General features: G+C 38.4%; 2 protein-coding genes across 4 annotated transcripts; one reads left to right on the top strand and one right to left on the bottom strand.

Annotated features, from left to right (window-relative positions):
• Nucleotides 1–3,503: 3,503 nt before the first annotated feature.
• Nucleotides 3,504–5,065, top strand: LOC115694252 (ankyrin repeat-containing protein BDA1-like). The gene is made up of 2 exons (XM_030621370.2): nucleotides 3,504–4,079; nucleotides 4,242–5,065. Exons 1-2 carry the CDS (start codon nucleotides 3,504–3,506, stop codon nucleotides 5,061–5,063), a joined length of 1,398 nt encoding a protein of 465 aa, XP_030477230.2. The 3' UTR covers nucleotides 5,064–5,065.
• Nucleotides 5,066–5,588: 523 nt separating this feature from the next.
• On the bottom strand, nucleotides 5,589–22,964 carry LOC115694256 (DNA topoisomerase 3-alpha). Of its 3 annotated transcripts, none has more exons than XM_030621376.2 (24): nucleotides 22,598–22,964; nucleotides 22,237–22,415; nucleotides 22,072–22,144; nucleotides 21,751–21,873; nucleotides 21,541–21,662; nucleotides 21,381–21,453; nucleotides 21,185–21,301; nucleotides 20,140–20,223; nucleotides 18,696–18,875; nucleotides 18,350–18,478; nucleotides 17,020–17,094; nucleotides 15,019–15,108; nucleotides 14,767–14,871; nucleotides 14,268–14,302; nucleotides 13,704–13,833; nucleotides 13,010–13,062; nucleotides 12,839–12,938; nucleotides 11,347–11,385; nucleotides 10,687–10,765; nucleotides 10,030–10,101; nucleotides 9,356–9,427; nucleotides 8,125–8,292; nucleotides 6,349–6,469; nucleotides 5,589–6,161 (listed from the first exon to the last, which is right to left on the bottom strand). In XM_030621376.2, the coding sequence occupies exons 1-24, from the start codon at nucleotides 22,892–22,894 to the stop codon at nucleotides 5,930–5,932; spliced, it is 2,748 nt and encodes a 915-aa protein (XP_030477236.2). In that variant the 5' UTR covers nucleotides 22,895–22,964; the 3' UTR covers nucleotides 5,589–5,929. The 3 variants fall into 3 exon arrangements, with proteins under 3 accessions (XP_030477236.2, XP_030477237.2, XP_056168081.1); XM_030621377.2 differs by having other exon boundaries at nucleotides 8,125–8,289; XM_056312106.1 differs by lacking the exon at nucleotides 20,140–20,223.
• Between the last annotated feature and the right edge of the window lie 145 nt (nucleotides 22,965–23,109).

Here is a 23,109-nt window from a genome sequence, read left to right as displayed (position 1 = left end):
GAACAACCAATTATAAGCTTTATGATCAACTGCCTTCAACTCTTTCATTACCAAGTCAAACAATGGAGTTTGTAGCCATGTAGGGTCGTTCCTCAACCGATCATATAGGGTCATTCCCATAGGCTCTTGCTCATCCTCATTCATTTTAAAGCTTCAAAACATTCTCAGACTCCATTGTTTGACCATTGCTCATCCCCAGCCATGTAGGGTCGTTCCTCAACCAATCACAATACTTACTTGCTAGCCATTCAATGCAAACTTGAGAAACAAGTATAGCTCTATTACATATATGTACAGAGTTGAAGGTTTTGACTTGCAAAGCACGCTCCCTCTGAAATCTGGAAGCATAAATAAGCCAATCATAACCCTCTGAACACTCCGCCCTCAACCTATTCCATCATTCTTAATGAACCTCACCCATCTCCCATTTTTTTATGGCATAATTCCTAACGGCCTCTCTAAACTCTTTTACATTACTAAAATGCATCCCCTAGTTGAATATAGGATTCTCCATATCAACCTCAGCACTTAACTCTGGATGTGCATGCTCATTTTGGCTATACATATTCAAGAAATCTATATTATCAGCTAATACATCTTCATACATGTTGCTATCTCCAACCTTCGTATCGCTCTCCATCAATCCATCATCCTTAGGATATCTCACTTGTATTCTGGATAACTCATCAAGATTGATTACGGCAAACCCATCTTCTTCAGCACCCTTAGCAACCTCAGCACACCTACTATCATAAATGGAATAGTTCACTTTTTCACATTCCTCACCTGGTGCAAAATAGAAACAAAAATGACATCAATATGTTTTTACACTAAGCAAGCACAAAAAAAACAAAACAAAAATTGTAAAACGTATGATTTGTTTCCATGCAATATACTGTTTTGGATTTTCAAAATTTCCATTCAATACATGCATACCACACTTTGATTAGTGAAAGACAACTAGTCATACAAGTGACTATGTACCCTCTTCCTCTCTTGGACAGTTGGGCCCTTAATTTTCTCCATCTCACAATTTTAGGTTTCTTTCTGGAGTGGGTAACAATTAAAGTTTTAATTCTCCTGAAGCCATGCAGGTTGGAGTGGTCCCATAAGTATTTGTTCTTGGCGAAAAAGGCATGAAAAAGATTTAAAAACACAATTATCTCTAAAACAGCACAAAAAAACATTTAGTAGATGGCAACCTTCGTGCAATATACAACAAAACACGAATAAGTGGATTGGCCGCAACGACAAAACTTACATCACAAAAAACAAAACGAAAGCATTAAAATATTGCAAAATAGGGACCGCCACTGGCACGTGCGGCAAATCCAATTAGAAGATGCACAGTAGATACTACTTGCCAATAGAAAATGTAACTTATATTCATCAATTTCCACAAGATGCACCTAAAAGTCCGAGAAAAAAAAGTCAAATCAACACTAAAAAACAAAAAATATTTCTCTTAATTACCATCGTCACCGTTGCCATCAATGTGGTATTCCACGACAACCTCACACCTTGTCGACATGTGTTTCAAGAAGATGCCAAGGCCTCCTTTTGCATGAACGAAAGAACAGCTACATCGAAGAAACATAGCAAATGTATAAATGACAAAACGAAGAAACGGAGTAAACGAAGTTGCAATGGGAAGATACACAGACGACGAAGAATTTCATTTTCACAAACAAAAGATTAGTTGAAAACGAAGAAACGTGGCAAAAGAAGATAGACAAAACAAAGCAAAAGAAAAAATGAAGAAACCAAGGAAATGAAGAAACGACGGATAAAATATGGGAAGAAAGAATAAACGAAGTAATTTGGGGGATTTTTGGTTTTAGGGATTTCAATGTTTGACCTTGAATTCTTTTGGACAATATTACCCCTTTTTCAGCGGCTGGAATAATCACATGCTTGTTTGCCGTGAAGATTTGGCCAGCCGGTGAGCTCGGGCACTTACTTGAGACGATTTGGTCACTTCAGGCCCTCACGTGAAATAAGATCCACTCTGAACTCTCTTCTAAAAAAATGGCTTCATGGGCCTTTATTTGAAATTTCCCGTGGAAATGAGAATCTTGAATTCTTGGACATGGGGATTGCAATTTGCTTCACAAATTGAGTTCTCAATTTCTTCACTTCCGTCTCTCCTCCTCTTGACTTCCAAATCAAAATTTCTTGGAGCATGAGTTCGACACGACGGTGTCAAGATTAGTATTGAATAACTACTCGCATAATATCAGGGATTTTCAAAAATTATTATTAACTTGATACTCAGACGTCACATTTAGATTAAAAACTTCGAGCTTATATAAGATATTAATGACTCAACTAATAGACTTCACCGGTCAATTACCATAAACATTCAAAAACGCAGTTCCATGATAATGATGAGATTTAATTTTATCAAAACGGTTCAATTATATTCTCACAAGTGTGGAATTTTTCAAGTAGGTCCGCTGATTCGTAATCAACTGGTGGTGGATTGTTTGGAGAAACTTTCTCACACTCCATCATATTCATGTGAATTTACTTGGCAAAAGGACACTATAAGTGCCATAACTTGTGTACGGCGCTCACTTTAGTGCCAAAAATTTTCGCCGGCTCACTTAAGTGCCAAATCGGAGGAAAAACGATCACTTAAGTGCCAAAAGTTTTTTTTGGATCACTTAAGTGCTAAAATTTTTTAAAAACGATCACTTAAGTGCTAAATTTTTTTAAAAACGATCACTTAAGTGCTAAATTTTTTTAAAAACGATCACTTAAGTGCCAATCTTCGGCAAGCCACGTCAGCTTCAGAAATTAATAAAAAGAATGGCACGTCAGATTTCCGGCGAAAAATTGTGTACGACACCGGAGTTGGCACTTAAGTGATCGTTTTTCAAAAATTTTAGCACTTAAGTGATCGTTTTTAAAAAATTTTAGCTCTAAAGTGATAAAAAAAAAATTTATGGCAACAAAATGAGCGCCGTACACAAGTTATGGCACTTGTAGTGTTCTTTTGCCGAATTTACTTGCTCTTCAAGATGGTTAAAATAAGCAATTATATCCATGCAGTTATAATTTTGATCTTGGACCGTTTGAATTGAAGCTTACACATTTTCAATTTCCATCAATAACGAATGAAGAATGCACCTCCTTGATCGAAACTCTTATTTGACAAACTAGACCATATCCTTGATAAAATCCGATCATAATGATAATTCTGAGTACGATGATAATAAGTATGGTCTCGATGACCCATTTTTTAGATTAAAATTTGATGACAATTTTGATTATCAGCTGCAGCGGAAGTTCCTAAAGACATTTTGTAGCGCGCCAAATGGCCATCTATGTGCCTATCACCATTACAAAAATCCACAAATCAAAAGAATTATTATATGTGCCTAGCTGAACTTTAACCTAAGTCCTGACTTTCCACTATAAAAGCGCAACTCCAACTTTTTCCAGCTTCAAGAAAATTAACACGAATAACTTTTTTCGAAGTCCTCAAATCATTATAGAGAATGGATGAGCAGCTGCGACGAGCCGCCGAAGATGGAGACATAGACGAGCTTTATGCACGTCTAGCTCGTGATCCGCACATCCTTGAGCGTATAGACAACATACCGTACAGTAACACTCCTTTGCATGTGTCTGCATGTGCAGGTGAAACCCTATTTGCCATGGAAGTTGCCACTCTAAGGCCATCGCTCGCTCGTAAACTCAACCATCTCGGGCTGAGCCCGATGCACTTGGCATTGCAAAACGGCCAGATTCAGACTGTGAGAGCGTTGATGACCATCAACGTGGACTTGATCAGGGTCAAAGGGAGAGGGAGGGTCACTCCGTTGCATTGCGCGGCCGAGATTGAGGAGGATGAGCTCTTGGCTGAGTTCCTCTCCGCCTGTCCGTCGTCTGTCGAGGACTTGACGAGCCGGTGTGAGACAGCGGTGCATGTTGCTGTGAAGAACGGCAAGCACAGGTCGGTCAAGGTTTTGTTCGGATGGCTGATGCGAGTTAAGATGGAAGAGACACTGAACTGGAAGGATGAGGATGGCAATACCGTCTTGCATATTGCCACCCTGACAAATCAGCCTCAGGTATATCCCTGTGACTATTATTATTATTGGTTTCGCCTTTGCTTAGGTACTAGTTTATTATTAAAACTAATCATGATTACTTTATGTTTTCGTTTGGTTCACCGTCGACGTGAAAAAACGATCTTTTGTTGACAAGTGGCTGTATGCACTGTTTATGCGAAGGTAATCAAGTTGCTGATTAAGCATATGAACGTGAACGCAAAGAATCTGGAAGGTTTGACTGCTCTGGACATCTTCCATGATCTCCAAGAGCGATTTCAGCATAATAACAACGAAGAAGCCGGGAAAATCCTATGCCGTGCCAAAGCGAAAAGAGCTTCAAGGCTCTCCGGCGTAACAAGGCTTGCAGATTACTTGAGTCAGGAACTTACCATCTTCGAATGGCAGGATAGATACTTCAATAACCTTGGAAACGGCAACCGCAGTAAATCACCTCGTAACACGATCCTCGTGGTAGCTGTTTTGATTGTGACTGCCACGTACCAAGCTGTTCTTAGTCCTCCGGGAGGATATTGGCAAGACAATTACTTTCCAAGCGCCAACACGACTACTGCAACCACCAACTCCGTTCCAACATCGACAGGTAATATTACTACTGGTAGTGAAGAAGAACCGCACCTTGCTGGGCAAATGATCATGCGTGGAAGCTCTCTCTTCTACTTTGTGGCAATGAATACCGCGGCATTTCTGACCTCTGCAGCCGCAATTCTCGTCATTTTACTAGGGCTTCCTTTCACATCGATGCTTACAGTATCTATGTGCTTTCTCCTGGTGACCTATTACTCTTCACTCTGTAGTAATTTCCCATCAGTAGATTATATTCATGCTTCAGTCTACATTAGGATCGTGGTGTATTTACTTGTGGCGGCAGTGTACTGTGTTCCTGTCCTTTTGTTCAGCAGACACGACAAGCTTCAACGCCGGATAGATACTCCAAAGAGAGGCAACGGAAACTGTGTGATCTGTTGTGCTAGAGATGTGTAGTTGACGTTAATATTGGCTATTGTATAAGAAATCAATGAGGTTGTTGGACCACACATTCAGTTCAGGCTTCGTGGGTCATCTATTGTATGTCCTAGATATGGTCCGTTTGTACACCTTGAGATAGAAAGTGCACGATATATTTAGCATTATGGTTATTTTGGATCGCTCCCTTAACATGGCGGAACCTAGTTTAATCAAAGTCTGCAGAGAAATGCAGAGGACTCCAATTGATGTTGAAATGCACGATAGTGTGATTTTGCTGAAGTCAACAACACTACTAGAAGAATCTAAAAATTTCTTCTCCGGAGCTCGACAATGATGATAATGATGAAGAGTGAGTCAAAATCAAGTTTCGATGGAGAGTTCTATAATTTATCCTCAGTAATATACAGTGATGACTGTTTATGTAATGAGAATTGATGTGTCTGCTGCATAATTGCTCAAGGCTTACAATTAAATGCTTAGCTGTTTGGAAATGTAACCATGTCATCATGGTTAAGGCGGCTTCTCAACATGGCTAAGCTATTTATACCAAAAAAATCACTTCTAGATAAATGCTATTGTGGTTGAACTACGTCAAGAAAACTCTGACATAGACAACCTCCTCCAAACAAGACTCGCCTAACCAGCAGCTAGCCATTCTCCATCTGTTCCTCAGAGATGCTGTGACCGTAAATCCTATTTACATCTCAGCTCGAGAATACTCTAATCAGAAACAAAGGCTTACTAAGATCCAAAATATATATATGCATGTCTGTATTATACACACGCACATCTTCCAAACCACAATCTTAAACTTTTTGCCTAAGCTTGGATTAAACATTGAATAGGAGACTAAGAGCTAGAGTTTCATGCAGGGGAAGGCATTAACTACATCGATTTGGGCAGACATTTGCAAAATGTGAAGGATCTCCACAAACATAACATCTTCCAGTAACGGGGTCGCCAGTCGCAGAAACGAAAGTCCCATTGGTGGAATTGTTACCACCTCGTCCACCCCTTCCACGGCCACCCAAACTATTGGAATGAGCTCTTGAGTTACTGGCACCTCCATTTGCACCATGTCTTCCTCCACCATTTTGGAGGCTATCCTCCCACCTACACATTGGACATTGGGAAAAAGTCTTCAGACTTAAAAAGTGATTGACAAAGGGAGAATCCTATGACAATAAGTAAACAAAAACAAAGTAAGAGAGAGCGATGGGATCAAGAAATCATAGAATATGCGGTCTAACTGGAAGTAAAGATGACAGATGGATCGTGCAGATAGTAAGTAGATTCATACACGAAGAAATTGCATCCTTCTGACTGACATGAGTAAAATTTTCGTCCTTTGTTATTTGCCGTATTAGCAGTTCGCAAAGGACATGATGCTCCACAAGTATTACATGAAATTGACAACCCTCCTGCATTCAGACGCACCAAATTAGCAGTTATCAACTGGATGGGCACAGTGTAATAATTCACATCATAAATGCAGAATTAGCAATCAGTATATCACAGTGACTCCTGTCACATTGTCTTCTTTGAGGACCATTAAGTTATTCTTGTTGAGAAACATCTAGTTGTAGTTGCAAAGACAGGGATTTCCAGTCCCGGACTGCAAATAACTACTTGCATTTACATATCCAGTTATTTTGCATCTCCAAAATAACTGTGCAGGGAATTGGTCTTACGCAAGAGGATCTATTTGACATCGTCGGACAAAGTGCTCTCAGTTTAAACAGAAGGATGTAGAGATTGATAAGGATAGTAAAACAGAAAATATGGAGTGACCAAGATCATGCTGGATATTGCTATGAAAGCAGCATTAAAAGTGATTGCTAGCTGGCAACTACACCTAGTGAAGGAGAGTTGGGAGGAAGAGTTTTCTCCACTTTCTCTTGGGTTGGGAATTCGATACAGATAGTGTAATAAGAGTCCATATGTCGGAAGTAAAACTATCATTTCACAGGCTATCAATAATTACTGCTCAAAATCATTGTACTCAATGCTTTCTGTTGATGGCCCTTAAAATTCTTCCTGTTATCTTACTACATCCAGTGAACCAGGAAGAAATGGAAAACAAGCGTTTAGCCACCTTTTTAATCCTCAATGATAGCTAATAGATTATGTTTCTACTTCTTTGATAATAGATTAAATGATTCAACAAATAAAATGGGAGAAGAGTTATCTTTCCAGTGAGTCTAACTGCTAAAGGCTCATCTTCATGAAATTCAAAGAAATTTAACTTCAAACCAGCCGCAAAATTTCATTTGACCCAGAAAAGAAACATTTAATGTCATCTTATTTTGGAGTAAACGTAAAAAGAAACTACTAACCAAGAAAAACCTTTTAGTTTAGGCTAAATTAGGAATTTATTTCAAGCTAAATTTTTAGAAGTTAGCAAAGTGAAGTTCAAAAAATAGGTTAAATAAACATATACTACAATTAGAAATCTCATTAATACATCACAAAAAAAGGAACATCAACACAGGAAAACTCTGTTCAATAAAATTACTTAGTAGGACAATATAAAACATAACCATTCAGATTGGAAAAATAAAATAAAAACCTTGTGGGATTTTGTAAGACCACTGCCAACTATTCTAAAAGCTTAAGCTTTTGGGTTAGACTTTCTAACATGGTATTAGAGCCAATGCTATCTCTTTCGCGAATGTGCGTGGTAAAAATTCCATGTGTATGTGCAATGTCAAACTTTCACATGCTACTCGTAATCCGGCTTGCACGTGAGTGGGGTTGTTGAAGTATTATCCCACATTGATTGACAATGGGTTCTAAATGCTCTTTATATTCAGGTGGTCTCCCTCCACCTAATAGCTTAAGCTTTTGGATTGGACTTTCTAACAAACCTGTTTCACTTTTCTTTTTTTATTTGAACTTGGAGTTACAAGTCTTCACATCATGATAAAGATAAACAGTATTGAATGTTCTTAACCTGTCGTTGTATTGTTTGCTATCCTCTTGCTGGGTATACAAAAGTTGAAGACATTTTTGAGAAAATGAATCAGCACCCTTCCTAATCTTTGAACAAAAGAGAGAATTAACTTGATTAGCATACCATCTTGTTGGTCTGCTCTGCGAGACCGAGAATTTCGAGTGCCAGAAATGACTGAGGGACAATCAGTGGAAGAATGCCCCAATTGCCGGCAGTTGCTGCAAGCCTGCTGTCTACTGTTACTCCTTTGGGCAGAACTGGACACAGGAGTGGGCCCTCCTCCTCTTGCTGCTAGATATGTTATGTGAAACATAAATTTCAAGATCATGATAGTGGTTCATTATAGGGGTAACATTAAAGCTAGCAATTTACTAATGCCATAACAGCATCACGATCACCATGTCAGTTTTCTTAACTCTTCCTTTTCATGCAAGCAGAAAACTGTAAAATTGATGAGATAACTAATCTTGAGGTAGGATATTCCATGACTACACCAATTACTTGAGAAACTTTTAAATTACCAGATTCAAAATTACATCAAGTGAAGCAGAGAAGAGAGAGATGCCAACTATCATTAGAAACCAAAGGCTTCTTTAAAAAGTGACAATTTACTCAGATAACAATTACCATTTTGAACCTACACAAGAACACAAATCTTTGACAAATTTCTAATTGATGTTAGCAAAGAGATCCATGATGTAAAATCAGAAACCAAGAAGTCAAAACAAAGATACTGGTGATAATTATAAATTCTGTCCCCTCATTAAAACCCTCACTAAGGAAGTGCGTTACTGAGAAGAGTCTCTTAAACAATTCAAGGGCATAAACTATCCGGAAGAGCAAAATATAGAACACATTTTCTACTACTCATGTTAATATAAGTGTACTAACAAGAGGTGTCTCTTAAAAACTAAAAACCAAACAAATTATTCTAAGAACTAACCAAAACTTAAGCAAACTTCTCATAAAAGTTAAGCCACGTAAGAAGAAATAAATTATAAATTAAAACATGAAAAGTACAGTTAGGACAGACGAATATAAATTTTGCTACACAAAAAAAAGCAAGCCATATAAAAGTAAGCCAAAAAGACAAAAACGAATGGAGCATAGTACAATTAATACATAAACAAAATATTGAAATGTAAATTTAAGTTATCAGATAATTTAACTAACGTTTATGAATTTTTCAAATAATCGATCACTTCAAAATACACACGCACACACGTGCGCACCATGATTATGCAAGCCCATGGGTAGCATGGCATGTAATAATAAGAATATTTTCCAAAGCACCATCTTTATCCTTTTTCTCGATTTCAGCGAAGTCTGACTTCTGCGAAAAAAATTTACCAACCTGACATACGAGAACCCGTTCCACATATTTCTGTCAACTGTTGAAGAGTGTCATCACATCCACCAATGCATCCTGATAGAATTTCGTAGTAAATTTGTCATTGAGCCAAATAGAAAACTCAAAATGAATTATCCTCGAGTATGTAAAAGGAGACAACATGCAATTATATTCCTCTTAACTAATTGAACAACTTCATTTGAACATAACCCAGATACAGAAACAAGTACAGGGAACAAAAGGTTGAGGGATGGCATCAGCAGTTATAACATAGAAAGATGCAGTCATATAGCTAAAGGAAGCCAACTAGATGATTTGACAAGGGAAAGGCCTGTGAAGATGAACAGCAGACCTAAACAAGCAGCGTAGCAACAAAAAGAGAACCAATCATTGAAATTCATAGAAGCATTCACATATCTAGGTAAGGTAGCCTATTGACAATTCTATGTGCCTAATAAAATGGTCAGGCTTCAAAAGCCCAATGACTGCTGCCACAGGCCTTATTATTATTGGCAAAGATATTTTTACAAAAAACATGAGCTCTTTAAAAACTTAAAAAAGAGATGTTCTGGTAAGATGAAGAATAAAATACAAGCTGTAATATTTTAAACATAGCCACAAGTTAGTTCAAAGTTTGTAACAGCATTCCTTAACTTTGCAGGACAAAAAGCACATACCAAGATGGTCAACACTGTAGTTCGGAGGAATTTCCAACCGCCGAAACTTAAACTGAATCATGTAGACAGGACCTACAGAATTTTTTAAATGAAAAATAACATTTGTAGTTAGTAAAAAGGAAATGTGAAACAATATGTTACTGATGAAAAATGCAAAGCAATCACCAAAACCAAGAAGAAGATTCTCATGCAAACTATTGAGAATTAACAACCAAGATCTAACGAAAGCTCTAATATACGTAGATATCAGGCCTTCCTTGGCATTTGTAACAATATCCAGGAGTAAACAAAAATGGTCGATAAAAAAGGTCCGTTTTGGTAGTAATTTTTAGGGCTCCTAGAGCAGCTGCTACCATAAAAGAAGGAAAACTCTGTTCTAGCAATGTATCTTCATTCAATGTACTATATAGATAGAGTTGAACATAGTAAACAAAATAGTAAAAACAACACATAGAAACATTCAGTTTACCATGACAACCAGGTTAGGCAGTTTCTCCTGCTGTATGAAGAAACAATACTCGGATTACAATAAGATAGCCACACCACAGACACATCCCCTTACTCCGGAAATCTCAAGTTTAAACTAGACATGAGGTATTTCAACCAACAATTTCCAGTTAGCACTCGTAAAGCCGAATGCATTAGATTGACAAAAACCTGGACTGCAAGAATTGCAAATATTGGCTGTCACAACTGCTTCTGATACTGCCCCAGGAAGCCATACAACATTCCTACACTGAATTTGCACAGTAAAAATTGGTTCAAAAGCAATATGACCATACAAATATAACCTCAGAACAAAGAGAGTAATAATCTTAGAGCAATATCATTTTCACCTAACTTAATTACCGGAATATCCTAATTGTTTATAAGATGATTCTTCTGTTTATTTTTGTTTCTAGCTTGACAATAGCATCAAAAGGATATAAGGTCCTGTAAAATCATTTAAAGGATTCTTGAGTTGGTAAAACAATAGGGTGTTACAGTGCTATTCTTAACTGCTAGGAGGAGTTTCTAAAAGGACCCCGTAGATGTTAATGAAGCAGATAGTAGCTGTGTCCATCTACCTAGATTTAGATGATTAGATATGAACCCATAAGATTGCCTTGACAGAATGAATTGATGGAATCCTTGTAGTAATACAAGGAAGCAATCACAGACCGTATTTTCCTAATATCTTCTATAGCCCTGTAAACAGATGAGTAATGTCACCGTAACTAAATGAGCAGTGACCGTGCGAGTAGCGTCAAACCACCCCATATATAGGCATTGTCTAATAATTACTTAAATTAAAGGTGTGGCGAAGAATTAAAGAACCTGTGGAAAACCGAGGCAGCCAACCATAAAATTGCCATCCTGTTCAAAGTGAAGGAGTTAACTGAAATTATCTTTGAGAAGAAAAACAAAGAGTGACAAGTACGGACATCACTAAAATTCATTACTGAAGATAAATAGCATGATCCGCACAGGGCCCAACCCTATTGAATCAATTGGAACTACCCAATCTTTAAAATCTTATCAAAAACATAGCCAATGTTTCAAATCACTCCAAATAAGGCCTCATCTTTCATGGTTTTTCTTCCATTTGCATTCCAGAAAAAGCCCTAAAATAATATTGATCAAAATAGCCTTTGCGAAAAACTTAAGAAAAGTGCATTTTGTTCATTAAAATCAGAAAGTGTCCAATTTTTATTTTAAAATGGAGATTATGCCGATATCCATGTACAAAAGGCAAATTGCTCTTCAAATGAAGTCAAAAGGCACTTTCTACATTTGACAATTAGTTTCATCCTTTCAAGATAAGTGGAAGGAAGCCATTAAAATATAACCGGGAGGGGATGCTTGCAACAATTTGAAGAGAACGGTGTATATCTATATAAGTTAAGTTCGAGTACTGGTGTGCTTGGTTTCACTTTTTGCCTGTGCCTTTCTTGTAAGGTTTATAATTTTGTTTTCTTTAACATAGAGCATCTAAAACCAAACAAAAATACACATATTGAAACAAAATTTTCCATTTCAGCAGGATAGCTATACGTTTTTCAGGCACCCAGAGAAGTACTTTAAAAAAAAACCCAGATTTCCCAGCAACATGGAGCTTCCATTACAAGGAAAAAATTTTAAACTTGCAAAAGACCAATCATTTTGGATTATAATATACCAATGGAACCAAGTTGAAATCGGCCATTGGGTCACCAAAGTGATGAATCTCATTACCAGCCCAAAATATTTTTTAACATAACATGTGAGGAGATAATGCAAGATTGAGTATATTCAACACTCTCCAAGCACTACTTGGATGCACACAATGTGTGTGTGTGTGTCTTGTGCAATCATATGGTCCATATACATAGGAACAGAACATCATGCAACAATTCCTATAGTCTTGTAACTCAAGGACTCCATAAATGAAAACAAATTTCTCAGGAATAAGGTAAAACGAAGTAAATTTTTTTAAATTTAAATGTGATCAAATCAAAGAACTAGTAGTTGTAAATGGTTAAGCAATAAAAAAGCATCTAATATTAGCAAAATCACTGCAATTTCTAAATCTGCGTCACTCTGTATGACCAACATTTGAGCAATAGCCCATAGAAGATGGCCTTAATTAGACTATGAACAGACAAATTTCGAATAAGTCAGACTAAAATCCATGTCATCAAACATAGCATATATGGAAAACAAAGTAAGCGTGTTTCAGGAAGATAATTTGGGTGCAATGCGGAAACAGAAATGATAGGAATCCAATCACACGACCAAATGAACAAGAGAAAAATACAATTATGCTCTCAAAGGAAATATAATCCATTACCCGATTACGCTTGAGCACCATATTTGATTGATGACAAAGTCCACATGACCGAACAAATTCTCCCACCACATGCTGCTCATCTCTGGCTGTTCGAGCGGCTCTGCAGCATCAACAGTAGATACATAGTAACAGCAGCACAAATGCATTGGAAACTATAAGTCGAGAATCTACCTCTCAAAAAACACAGCCATGGCTTCCATCAGTTTTTGTTTATTTGACCTGGCCTGCAAGAATTCACACCATAGCCTACATATCATCATTTTCTTGTTCTTCATCCATATCATTATCGAAACTCTGTCTAAAAAGTGCATTTGAAACCCAAAAAAACTTTGTTACAGCACATAGCAATCATCCTTAGTATCCTTCACTCGAGGGAAGTGGAATTTCGTACATTGACTAACTTTGCCGTCATGCATTCTACATTTACTGCTTCTACTAGAGACAAGAAAATTCAAAATCCACCAAGTACCAAGGGACCCTCAAGCATTGAAGACATTTAAAGACTTTAATATCCAAGTACGTCAACACTCAGACATCTAATGTCTTGAATGTCTCTGGGCAGTCTTCTCATTTATTTGCTTAATATTTAAAAAAAACTTCCGCAACTCTTTAGGAATTTACCATGCATCCAGTCTTGAAAAGTTTGGAGCAGAATGAGTCAGTCTCAGTTATCAGCTTCTATTTGTCAAACGATCTTTCTTATACAATAAATTCCAAATGAACATAAATCTGTTCCCTGGACTTTGGTTTAACGAGAGGATCCATTAAACAAGAGTTGCCCTCCCACATATTATATAATCATAACACGTATTGAAGTTGATCATTAGTTTGTTGTAACGAGCAGCAGAAGGAGTAACTACCGTACATCTAGAAAGCAAGCTTTCATCTGCTGCAAGCATGTTTCCAAAACTTCAGCTTTCGTTTTGGCACCCTCGCTAACTGCCCTCATGTCAAATTCCATCATTGACCTGAGGTTAGGCTTCCAAAGCTTGTACCTGAGTAAAAAATGGCAGCGCTCTCACAACATGGTGCATCTTACTCAGCGAAACATAAAGGGCTATAAGAACAATCTAACTAAGATGTTGTGATGATGTGTTACTCATATATTTATCCAACTTACGCTATATCCTATGCAGTGTTTGGAGTACTAAGCTACTTCTACTTCCAGGAAACTACAAAGTTCCAAGGAAGGATTTGGCAAGCCTTTAAAAGCAAAAGCAGATGAAAGTTGAAGTGTGTAAAAAGTAATCTGACCGGTGTCAAAAGTTATCAACAAGGAAAAAGAAAATAGAAACTCAACTATATATAAAGTAAAATTCCAAATTCCCCAGCAACCCTCATGAAAGACAATGAATATAAGGAGGTTGAGACAAGAAAAAATGTTAAAAGACTTTATTCATTCAAGTTGAAAAGAAGGCAAATTACTTACCCCATGTCATCGTATCCCATGACTAGAGCCTCACCCTGTTCATATATCCACCAATTAGCAAAGATAAAAACATGAAAGACAAACTTACTTTGTGCTTGCTTGATCTGAATAAAACAAAGCCAGAGTTCTTTCCATAATACAATTACTTGAGCCATTTGGAGATAAAACCTAGAATAATTAACGTTGCTCTAAGAATATAATGTTGTTTGAACTAAAACATTCAAATAAGGAAGAATGGTGAGACGACATCCCATATGCGAGTTCGTACATGCTTGAATGCCATGTCTCGAGAAATATACCCAATATGCCACATGTCAATTGAGCCCAATAAGTTTCTTATGATTACAAAGCCAACTAAATATGGGAACGAGTGCTGTTTCTGAAATTGTCTAAAGCAAGAGTCAAAAGCCAGAGAAACAGTGCTAGAAAAGAAGGAAATACTACTACATTGCTATAAAGTGACAATTGAAAAGTAATGAGGTAGATGCAAAAATTTTACCAGGTTAGTTGGTGAGAAGCGCATATTCTGGTCTTTGGTCGCATAGAACCGATCAAGTAGCTTCTTTATGTGATCATGCATCGTGGCATCGGTGCCAATGCCAGCCTGAAGAGACAAAGTCGATGAGAGCTAATTATCAGATCATATGACATGCTATTACAACATACATCTACTGCAGTAGAAACCTATGACCAACGATCATTTATATCAGAAATCTGACTGAAAAATAAAGATAGTAATAATCTTTTTCACCTTGTCCATGCAGTTCAGTAAGTCAGCTTCACTTAAGTGTGGCAGGGGCCTGGTAACTCCTGAATCCAGTGTTAAATTTGTTGGGATGAACTGTAATGGCAGCAGTAAGAGCACACATCTATGCCTTGAACTTCCAAGCAAATTATAACATAAAATCGAAATATTAACAAATATGATTCAGAATAAATTTCCTCAAAACAGTCCACAGAAATGTCTCTGTGTTTCACTTCTGACTCTATGGTTCTCTGCATCCCTTGGTATGTGCTTTGTTAAGTTTATTTCTTTGTTCAGGCACTTTATGTTGGTTTATAAATAATAACTGGTAAAATCACATATATCTCACTTTCATAGATGATAATCACCATATTTCACATTTCGGTGAAACAAAGTGCATTTAAGGAATTCAATCAAGGAAGAACGTGAAAAAGAACTGCACCTATAAACTGTCCAGAATTAGAAAACCAAGAGTAACCACTGATTGCCACTAATATTCCACCTAGTAGATGAGTTATTATAAAAAGTTAAAAAGAAAAAACTTCCAATCAATAATACTACATGTTCACGACTTTCTTAGACATAAACAGAAACCAGATAAGCGAGCATACTCTAGGCTAGGCTAACCAATAAAAGGGTGATGTGTGGTGGTCGGGCCCCACAACTAATGATTGATCCTGGTATTTAACAACAATCAACTATGGTACCGTTGGAAGGGAAACTTCATTTTTTAGGTCAAATCCTACTATTCTAATATCATCTCTACATAGATGCAAATGCAACAGAATATGCTCTTCCCATAGAAATCTATTTGGAAGTCGAAAGACAGGATTCCTTGAAGGTTATCTTTTTCTCTTGGGGAGCAAGCAGCGTCAGGACCTACTCTCACTTTAGATAATCTTTAAAAGAAAGGAAAAACATTGGCAAATAGATCAAACAGAATATGTTCTTCCCATAGAAATCTATTTGGAAGTCGAAAGACAGGGTTCCTTGAAGGTTGTCATTTTCTCTTGGGGAGCAAGCAGCCTCAGGACCTATTCTCACCTTGGATAATCTTTAAAAGAAAGGAAAAATATTGAAGGAGAGAATGGGTATCACCTATTGTTACCTTGTAGTTAGACCAAATAGATTTGGACTATGGTCTTAAGAGTAAAGTCGCAGGCAGGGTGCAACACGAATTTGGGCTTGGAGAGGAGCCATTGTTTTTGTGTCGGAAAGAAGAAAATTACTAAGATAACTCCTCCCTTTTTTTGGTGCATTAGGAGAGAAAAGGACGGGGTAGTTCAAGGAGTTCAATCCTCTTCGGATTTTATCAGGCTTGATTCACCTGTTGATCACATGAGTAAGAACTGTTACTCAGAGTTGGTAAGTCTTGAATGATAAACAAAATTTCATTAATAAGGTACCAAGTGGTGCTGCCCCTGTACAAAACAGCTTCATAGGGGAATCCAGCTATGCACAAAATTGTGCACAAAAGACTTCTTATAACACTTCCAACAAACTAGAAGTATGAGCCTCTTGCACCAAGCTCACCCAAGTGATCAACAGGTGGATCAAGCCTGATAGCATAATGCGCTATCACGTCTCTAATTGATGATATTTTCAACTGTGGGACTGAAAGGGAATCTAATAATTCCAAAACGGCAGCAACTTTCATTTGGAGGGACTTACACTTGCCTTTGGAGCAAAAAGGAACCGAGTTATTAATAGAAGCAAAGTTAGTTTTCCTTGTCAATACCAGATGAAAGTGCAACTTTGCCATAGTGTAAACTCGCAGTGTGTACATATCTCCTTTGAAATAATTTTTCTCGTCAAAAGCATCAAGAAGTGGGCTATATCAAATGGTCCAGGGCCATGGTATTCTAGATTTGATAAATGCGTGATGAACTAACAATGAAAGACTGATTCTAAGACACGATGAGAGCTATTCCAGACGTTTTATTACAATGGAGAAACAAAACAAAGGGAGACATATAATTCAATGAGATGTAATATTCAGTGGCAAACCTGCTGTCCAGGTACATAAGTTGGGATCACAGAACCTCCCCATGATTCAAACCGGTAGACGTCCAAGTAATTTTTCTGGCCAACAAGACCAATTAGATTCACCACAATAGCATAATCAACAAGAAGATTCTACAAGAACCAGAACTAATGTGATATAACTTTTTACTCCAAGCAGAGAACAGTCTCATTCTCAGATAGACAGACAGGTCATGACATTCAAACATAACTGAATCAAATAGATGCCAGTGATATATTTCATTGAGGCAAAACCCAATGGTCTGTTGACAGACACTGACAGAAACAACATTGATCAATTCCCAAAAAGAAATCATTCTTTCTAGAGGTGGTATGGAAGCCCATGGTATTTCTGATAGTACTTACATGCCTCACCTCTAGCACATTCAACGAGGGTGACCCATTGCATGAGACTCCCCCTATGAAAGGGTCGGGGGACGGTTCTATCATTTGCAACATTTCCCTTGCAATACTGCAAGAATGTTGCTCATCCCCGTGACCTTCCTGGTCACAAGTGGTAACCTTTCTGTCTATAAAACGAACTCGTGCTCAGATAACTCATGAAATTAACCCAGAGAAACTCATTTCAATTAGCATGAGCAGCCTCCCAGTCACTTGAGGGTCTTCACAGAAAGTCAATCTAACAAAGGATAATTCAATAGTTCTGACTTCATTCTGATGCCTTATGAACATACAAAAAGGTTATGTACAAATAATCTCCACCTAATTTAACTTTTCCACTTTGCTTATGCAAGAATTAATCCAACACCCACAGAAAAGTGAAGCAATACTCTGAAAAAGAGCATCACCGCATCGGGTTTTATCTTTGACCTACCGAATAATTTATGCAGACCTTCACATTATTGGGAAAAGAAGGGACAACTAAAGTAGCAACTCCTTCATTATGATACTAAAAACTAGAGAGGCAGCCAGTGTACCTCATAAACCTACACTGCTTAATCCAGTTCATTAAAATCCTTGTGCAAATCAAAATCCAAAACTGGAATGACCAACATGACTTTCAGAGTGGAGTTAAGAAACATAAAAGGGGCAGCTAAAGCAATCCATACCGTGTACAATTTACCAAAGAAAGAGAACTAGAAATTGTAGGAGAGTTAAGCACTAGTAAAAGAAAATGCCATTTAAAACATGTAAATTGTCACCAAGCAAACAATAAATTGAAATTGTTGCTTCTATAATAGCAACTTTTTTTTTCTGAAAATGATAAATCATATAAAATCCAATTATCAGGAACATAAAATACTTCCTTCCTAAAAAAATGAATGGCAAGCTCAAAAGTCGCAACAGAACTCACTGCAATAATCACGCGCCCTGATGCAGCAAACTGCTCACCAGCAATATCAATTTCAACGGTGGTTTCTGCCCCTACGGCAGGCTGCGAAACACATGCCAGAAAATGGCGAACAACCAACTCATACAGTCTCTGCAATAAAAACGAAACATGTAGGAATTAGGTGCGGTGTGCATGGGTGTTTGTTGTATTTTTCTCTTTCTTCTATTTTTTAGGGGGGGGAAGAGGAGGGGGTGGAGATGGAGGAGAGAGGGGCCACATCAAAATTGAAGTCTGCAACCAAAGTGAGATCAGTATATGAAAGAGAAACAGGAAAGATTCCTTTAAGAGATCATGAGAACTCACTTACATGATGATCCTGACTCCAATTTGTCTCCCCACCGGAAAATTTTGTTGGATGAATTGGTGGATGGGCCTTATCATCATGGCCACCATTACTGGGGTTTCTCCATAGTCCTGAACTGGGGTCCAATAAACGCTGTGCATAGGATCCCCATACAGGATGCCCTTGTTGCTCTTGCGCAATAGCCTACGTGTCAACAAATACTCAGACCAAGAAACAGAATTCAAAGGGAGGAAACTAGCCAAACGGAGTTGGAAAATCAATGCATGGCCAATAAGCATAATGCAAGAGACAATATCATGGATCCATACAACAAGAGCCGAAGTCTTGGCTATTCAATAGTAAAGCCTGAAGTAGGGGCCCTCTAACAAGGCTCAGAAAGTTAAAAGAAGCTCATACCCTGCTGGCCTCATCACTTACACGAGAGTGGAAATGGGCAAGGTCTTAATAACCAAAGAGCTCAATTCAAAAGAACCTAGACTAACTGAGATATCAATCTTAAATGTCTATGTGAAATTGGGGCATGATCCTAATTCCAACCCAAAACCTAATATCATATACTTGGAAGATGCGTATATGTTTGAAATAAGATCAACCTGTGATGTCTCCACTGATGCAGGACATCCACTCAAATACTGTTCTCGCCAAGAGACTTATTTATGAACCACCATTTAGCCACCAAAAATATGTTTTATTTCTTGCCTCAAGCACCACACATGAACATGGACAGCTTCCAAACCAAGAGACTTCAAAATTCCGCAGCAATTCCCTTGCTCCAATGGGAGGAGCCCTTTACTCACATGAACGAGGTGGCTAAATATGTCATCTTAATGCACATCTCAAAGTTTTTAATAGCAATTCAGAGCGGCAGGTGAAATCCTTCTGCTGATCCAATCATAAGAAAAGGTGGCAATTAACTACCAAATCTCCTTTAGGATTTGACAACCATATTATTATAAAATCATTATTTGACAACCATATTATTATAAAATCATCCTGTTAACTTACTCATCAGCAGACAATCAATTAAAAAGCAGCAAAGAATGCACCAACCTCAATTCAGATGATTTGGTTTTGCTATCATGAAAATACTCAAAAAGAAGAATTCCCTTACCACCCTTCTATCTGTCACTACTTATTTCTACTTAGCTTTGAAATCAGTATATCTGATTGGCAATGTACTCAAAAGGCAATAGAAGTTGTCTGTGGGCTTTCATTCCCGAGTACTTTTGTGTTGTTCTTTCTGACCTAATGCTATGTATATGCATCACAATAACAAGATAAATGCAGCTACAAATTATTTCTGTCCATTTTGGTTATGCCCAAACATTCTCCGCTCATAATTCAGTTCATAAACTGCAAAAGTATTTCTATCGTCTGTATTTTAGTCAAATTTTTAATCAAAAAGAAATATTTGCGATTCCACCTTCATAATGTAAGAGATACTCACATGCAAATCAGTCCTGGCAGAGAAGTTGTCAGTTTCAGTACGAGGATAACTTATAAAACCTGCTTGATAAAGCTCTTCTGCAACCTAAAACAGCAGGAAAAGAGGAAGTTATCTGATACAAGTTAGCGACAGGAAAAAATTAGCGTTTCTCAATATGAAACCATATTATAACTTACTGTAAAACCTCAAAAGTAAGCAAGAGATCAGGAAAACAGAACATTTGGCATCGTTTTTTCTCCCCCTCTATGAGGAAGAAGCTCACTTAAGGTTATATAAACCCCGGCATGTGAAATACCCCACTAACTTCTCAATTACAAATCGGTGGTCATCAAACTAAGCTCAGTGAGGTTTCTTATTTTCCATTTAAAGAATTATAAAAGAATAGAAGGCACAATGATATGCAAGGACCCGAAACTTTTTAATTGCAGAACCACCTCATCTTAGGAAGATAGGGAATCAAAAAGACTGTATATCATCAACAAAAGTAAACAGAACTAGATTTGATACATTTTAGTCAAGAAAACCAAACAATTTTTTTCGCTAAAAAGAAACCAAACAATCGTAAACAAATGTAAGTGAGCTTCCTAATCTCACTCTAAAGAACGATAAAAGGAATAGAACGCACAATGAAGTATGAGGACCCGAAACTTCGCTATGTATAAAAGCGCGAATATACTGTTTATCGCAAGAGATTAGCTATCATTCAGGGAATCAAGAAGAGTTTACATTGTCAAGAAAAGTAACTCAATTGCTCAGATTGGAAGAGAAAAGAAGGCTTCTTGCTAAAAAAAATTTAAAAGAGTTAAACAAAAAAAAACCAAATTTGTGGCAACATTAAAACAACTAGCATAATTTGGGCCATACATTGACCAGAGTTTGCAAACTGCCACGATCATGTACAAAAGGAAACACTCATTGATAGCAGCCATTCTAATTCACCATCAACTGAAAAGCAGAGTATCTACTGAAAGACATAGTTCTAATCAGCGTACAGCTAGATGTGATCTTATAATAGATAGATAGTTTCCAGGTGCCAACCACTCACCTTCATGGTATGCTCAGAGCTCGTCCGGAAGTATCTAGAAGCACGTTTCTCCAGCTCAATGGTACTCAAAGGATGTGGAGGATACTTGAATTTCTCCTGCTGCCTAACCCTTGTGACCTGTATGACCAAGGTAGCAGTTTAGAATATTACCATCAAACCAGTAGTCGATCCAACCACGATATTCAGCATAACATACAGTTGCAGATGGCTCCTCGACACACATCTCATAAATTATAACTGCACAAGTGTAATCAAAGAGATGTCCACGCCTGCAAAATTAAGAAAGACTTCCATTTCAATAAGAACCAAAAGCCTATGAAAGAATATTATAATGCATCAAGACAGCCACAGCTTACATCCAGTTGAACGTTGCAATGCCCTCTTCAGATCTGTGAGAACAGTTAATTGTCCAAAACTCCTCAGGTTCATGAGATTGTATCTCCCAAAATCGTTCAACCACAAAGCCAAGTGTAGGGAACTGCACTAATGAAGAACAAGATAACTATGGGATACGTAACAGAGTATAAATTGAGAATCACGAGGAATGTGCTCCTAAGTCACCGTACTTGACATGGACCATAACTTAGGACTAGGTTCCGGTCATCTGCAGCAGCGTCAATGACAAATGCGTCTCTTAGCAGCATAGTCTGGAACCTCGTGAAAGATGCACCTATCCTGAGGTCTATTTCCTGCACGAAGCTCCAATCAGTTCCCTATCCCACAATGAGCAAGCTATCAAAGAAAGGAAGCACCCTCTGCAAAGAGTTAAATCTAGTTTCACACGCAGCGAAATATATTCTGAGAAGTATTTGGATGCAGCCATATGCTGAACAGACTTCACAGCACCTATGACAGTAGAACTTCACCAGAAATGGGAAAGCACTCACTTGCCTTGCATCCACCGCATCAGCAAACCACTGATTGGGTTCGACAAGATTCTGCACGGACTCATGTATTTCCCTAGTATTACAAAAATAGGACGTCAAAACCGAGAACCTATAAACAAAAACAATAGCAAAAGAAAAAAAAGAAGAATTTTAATCTGACCAGACCTCTCAATCAAAGCAGAGAACCGAGCCCTTTTGATGGTCAGATTACGGTTTGCCGCGGTGCATATGTCGATAACTTCGAATGCTATGTTTTCACCTTCCCTATCACAATCAAGCCATAACACGAGCCATTGGCACCTTCTAGCTTCCTCTTCCAATGTCCTCTTTATATCAATCTTGTCCTGTAGTTTCCATAAGAATTAAACAGAAACATACAACCCACGGGCCATTCCCCCAACTATAATCAGAAAAAAAGACGAACTTGTGGTCTGAATCACGAATGTTCGCGATAAGAAAGATCAGTACTTTCGGCGGCCTTTCATGCGCCGGGGTGAACAAAAAGCGCGGCATTGTCGTTTCTCACCTGAGGGACGGCCTTGCGGACGGGGGCGGCGAAGAGAACGGCGGGATCGCAGGAGTGCCACTTGCGGAACCGGTCGTCGAAATCGAGCTCCATGAGGTGGCCGGTGACGGAGGTGACCAGCATGCGGCAGTGCCGCCCCCGGATGCTGTAGTCGAACTCGAAGACCTTGTTGTACCGCGACCGCCCTTCCCGGACCCGCATCCCCTGGCCCCTCGACAGCAGGGTGGCCACCGACTTCGCCACCGACGGCTTCTCCGCCACGTTCAGGACGGTGAGGGCGCGACCGCCGCCGGACATCGGTGGCCCTGGCGGCGGTTTTCCGGTGGGGGGGAGCGACGGGGGAGCCGGAGGTGAAGGGATGAAGGGGAGTCGGTTCTGCGGGATCCCGAATTGTGAAGATTTCGAGGGGTTTTGCGCTTTTGCGAGGAGAGGGAGGGGTTCCCGCCTTTCTGACAGTGGAGGATGGTCAGATGTTTCTTTGAAATATAAAAATGAATTTTTTGAAATTAGGA

The sequence above is a fragment of the Syzygium oleosum genome, unplaced genomic scaffold, assembly GCF_021117445.2.
Source record: "Syzygium oleosum isolate NSW1041296 unplaced genomic scaffold, Sole_v2.1 Sole_v2.06, whole genome shotgun sequence".
NCBI lineage: Eukaryota > Viridiplantae > Streptophyta > Magnoliopsida > Myrtales > Myrtaceae > Syzygium > Syzygium oleosum.
Note: the sequence above shows the minus strand (reverse complement) of the source record. Positions and strands in the feature narration are given on the sequence as shown.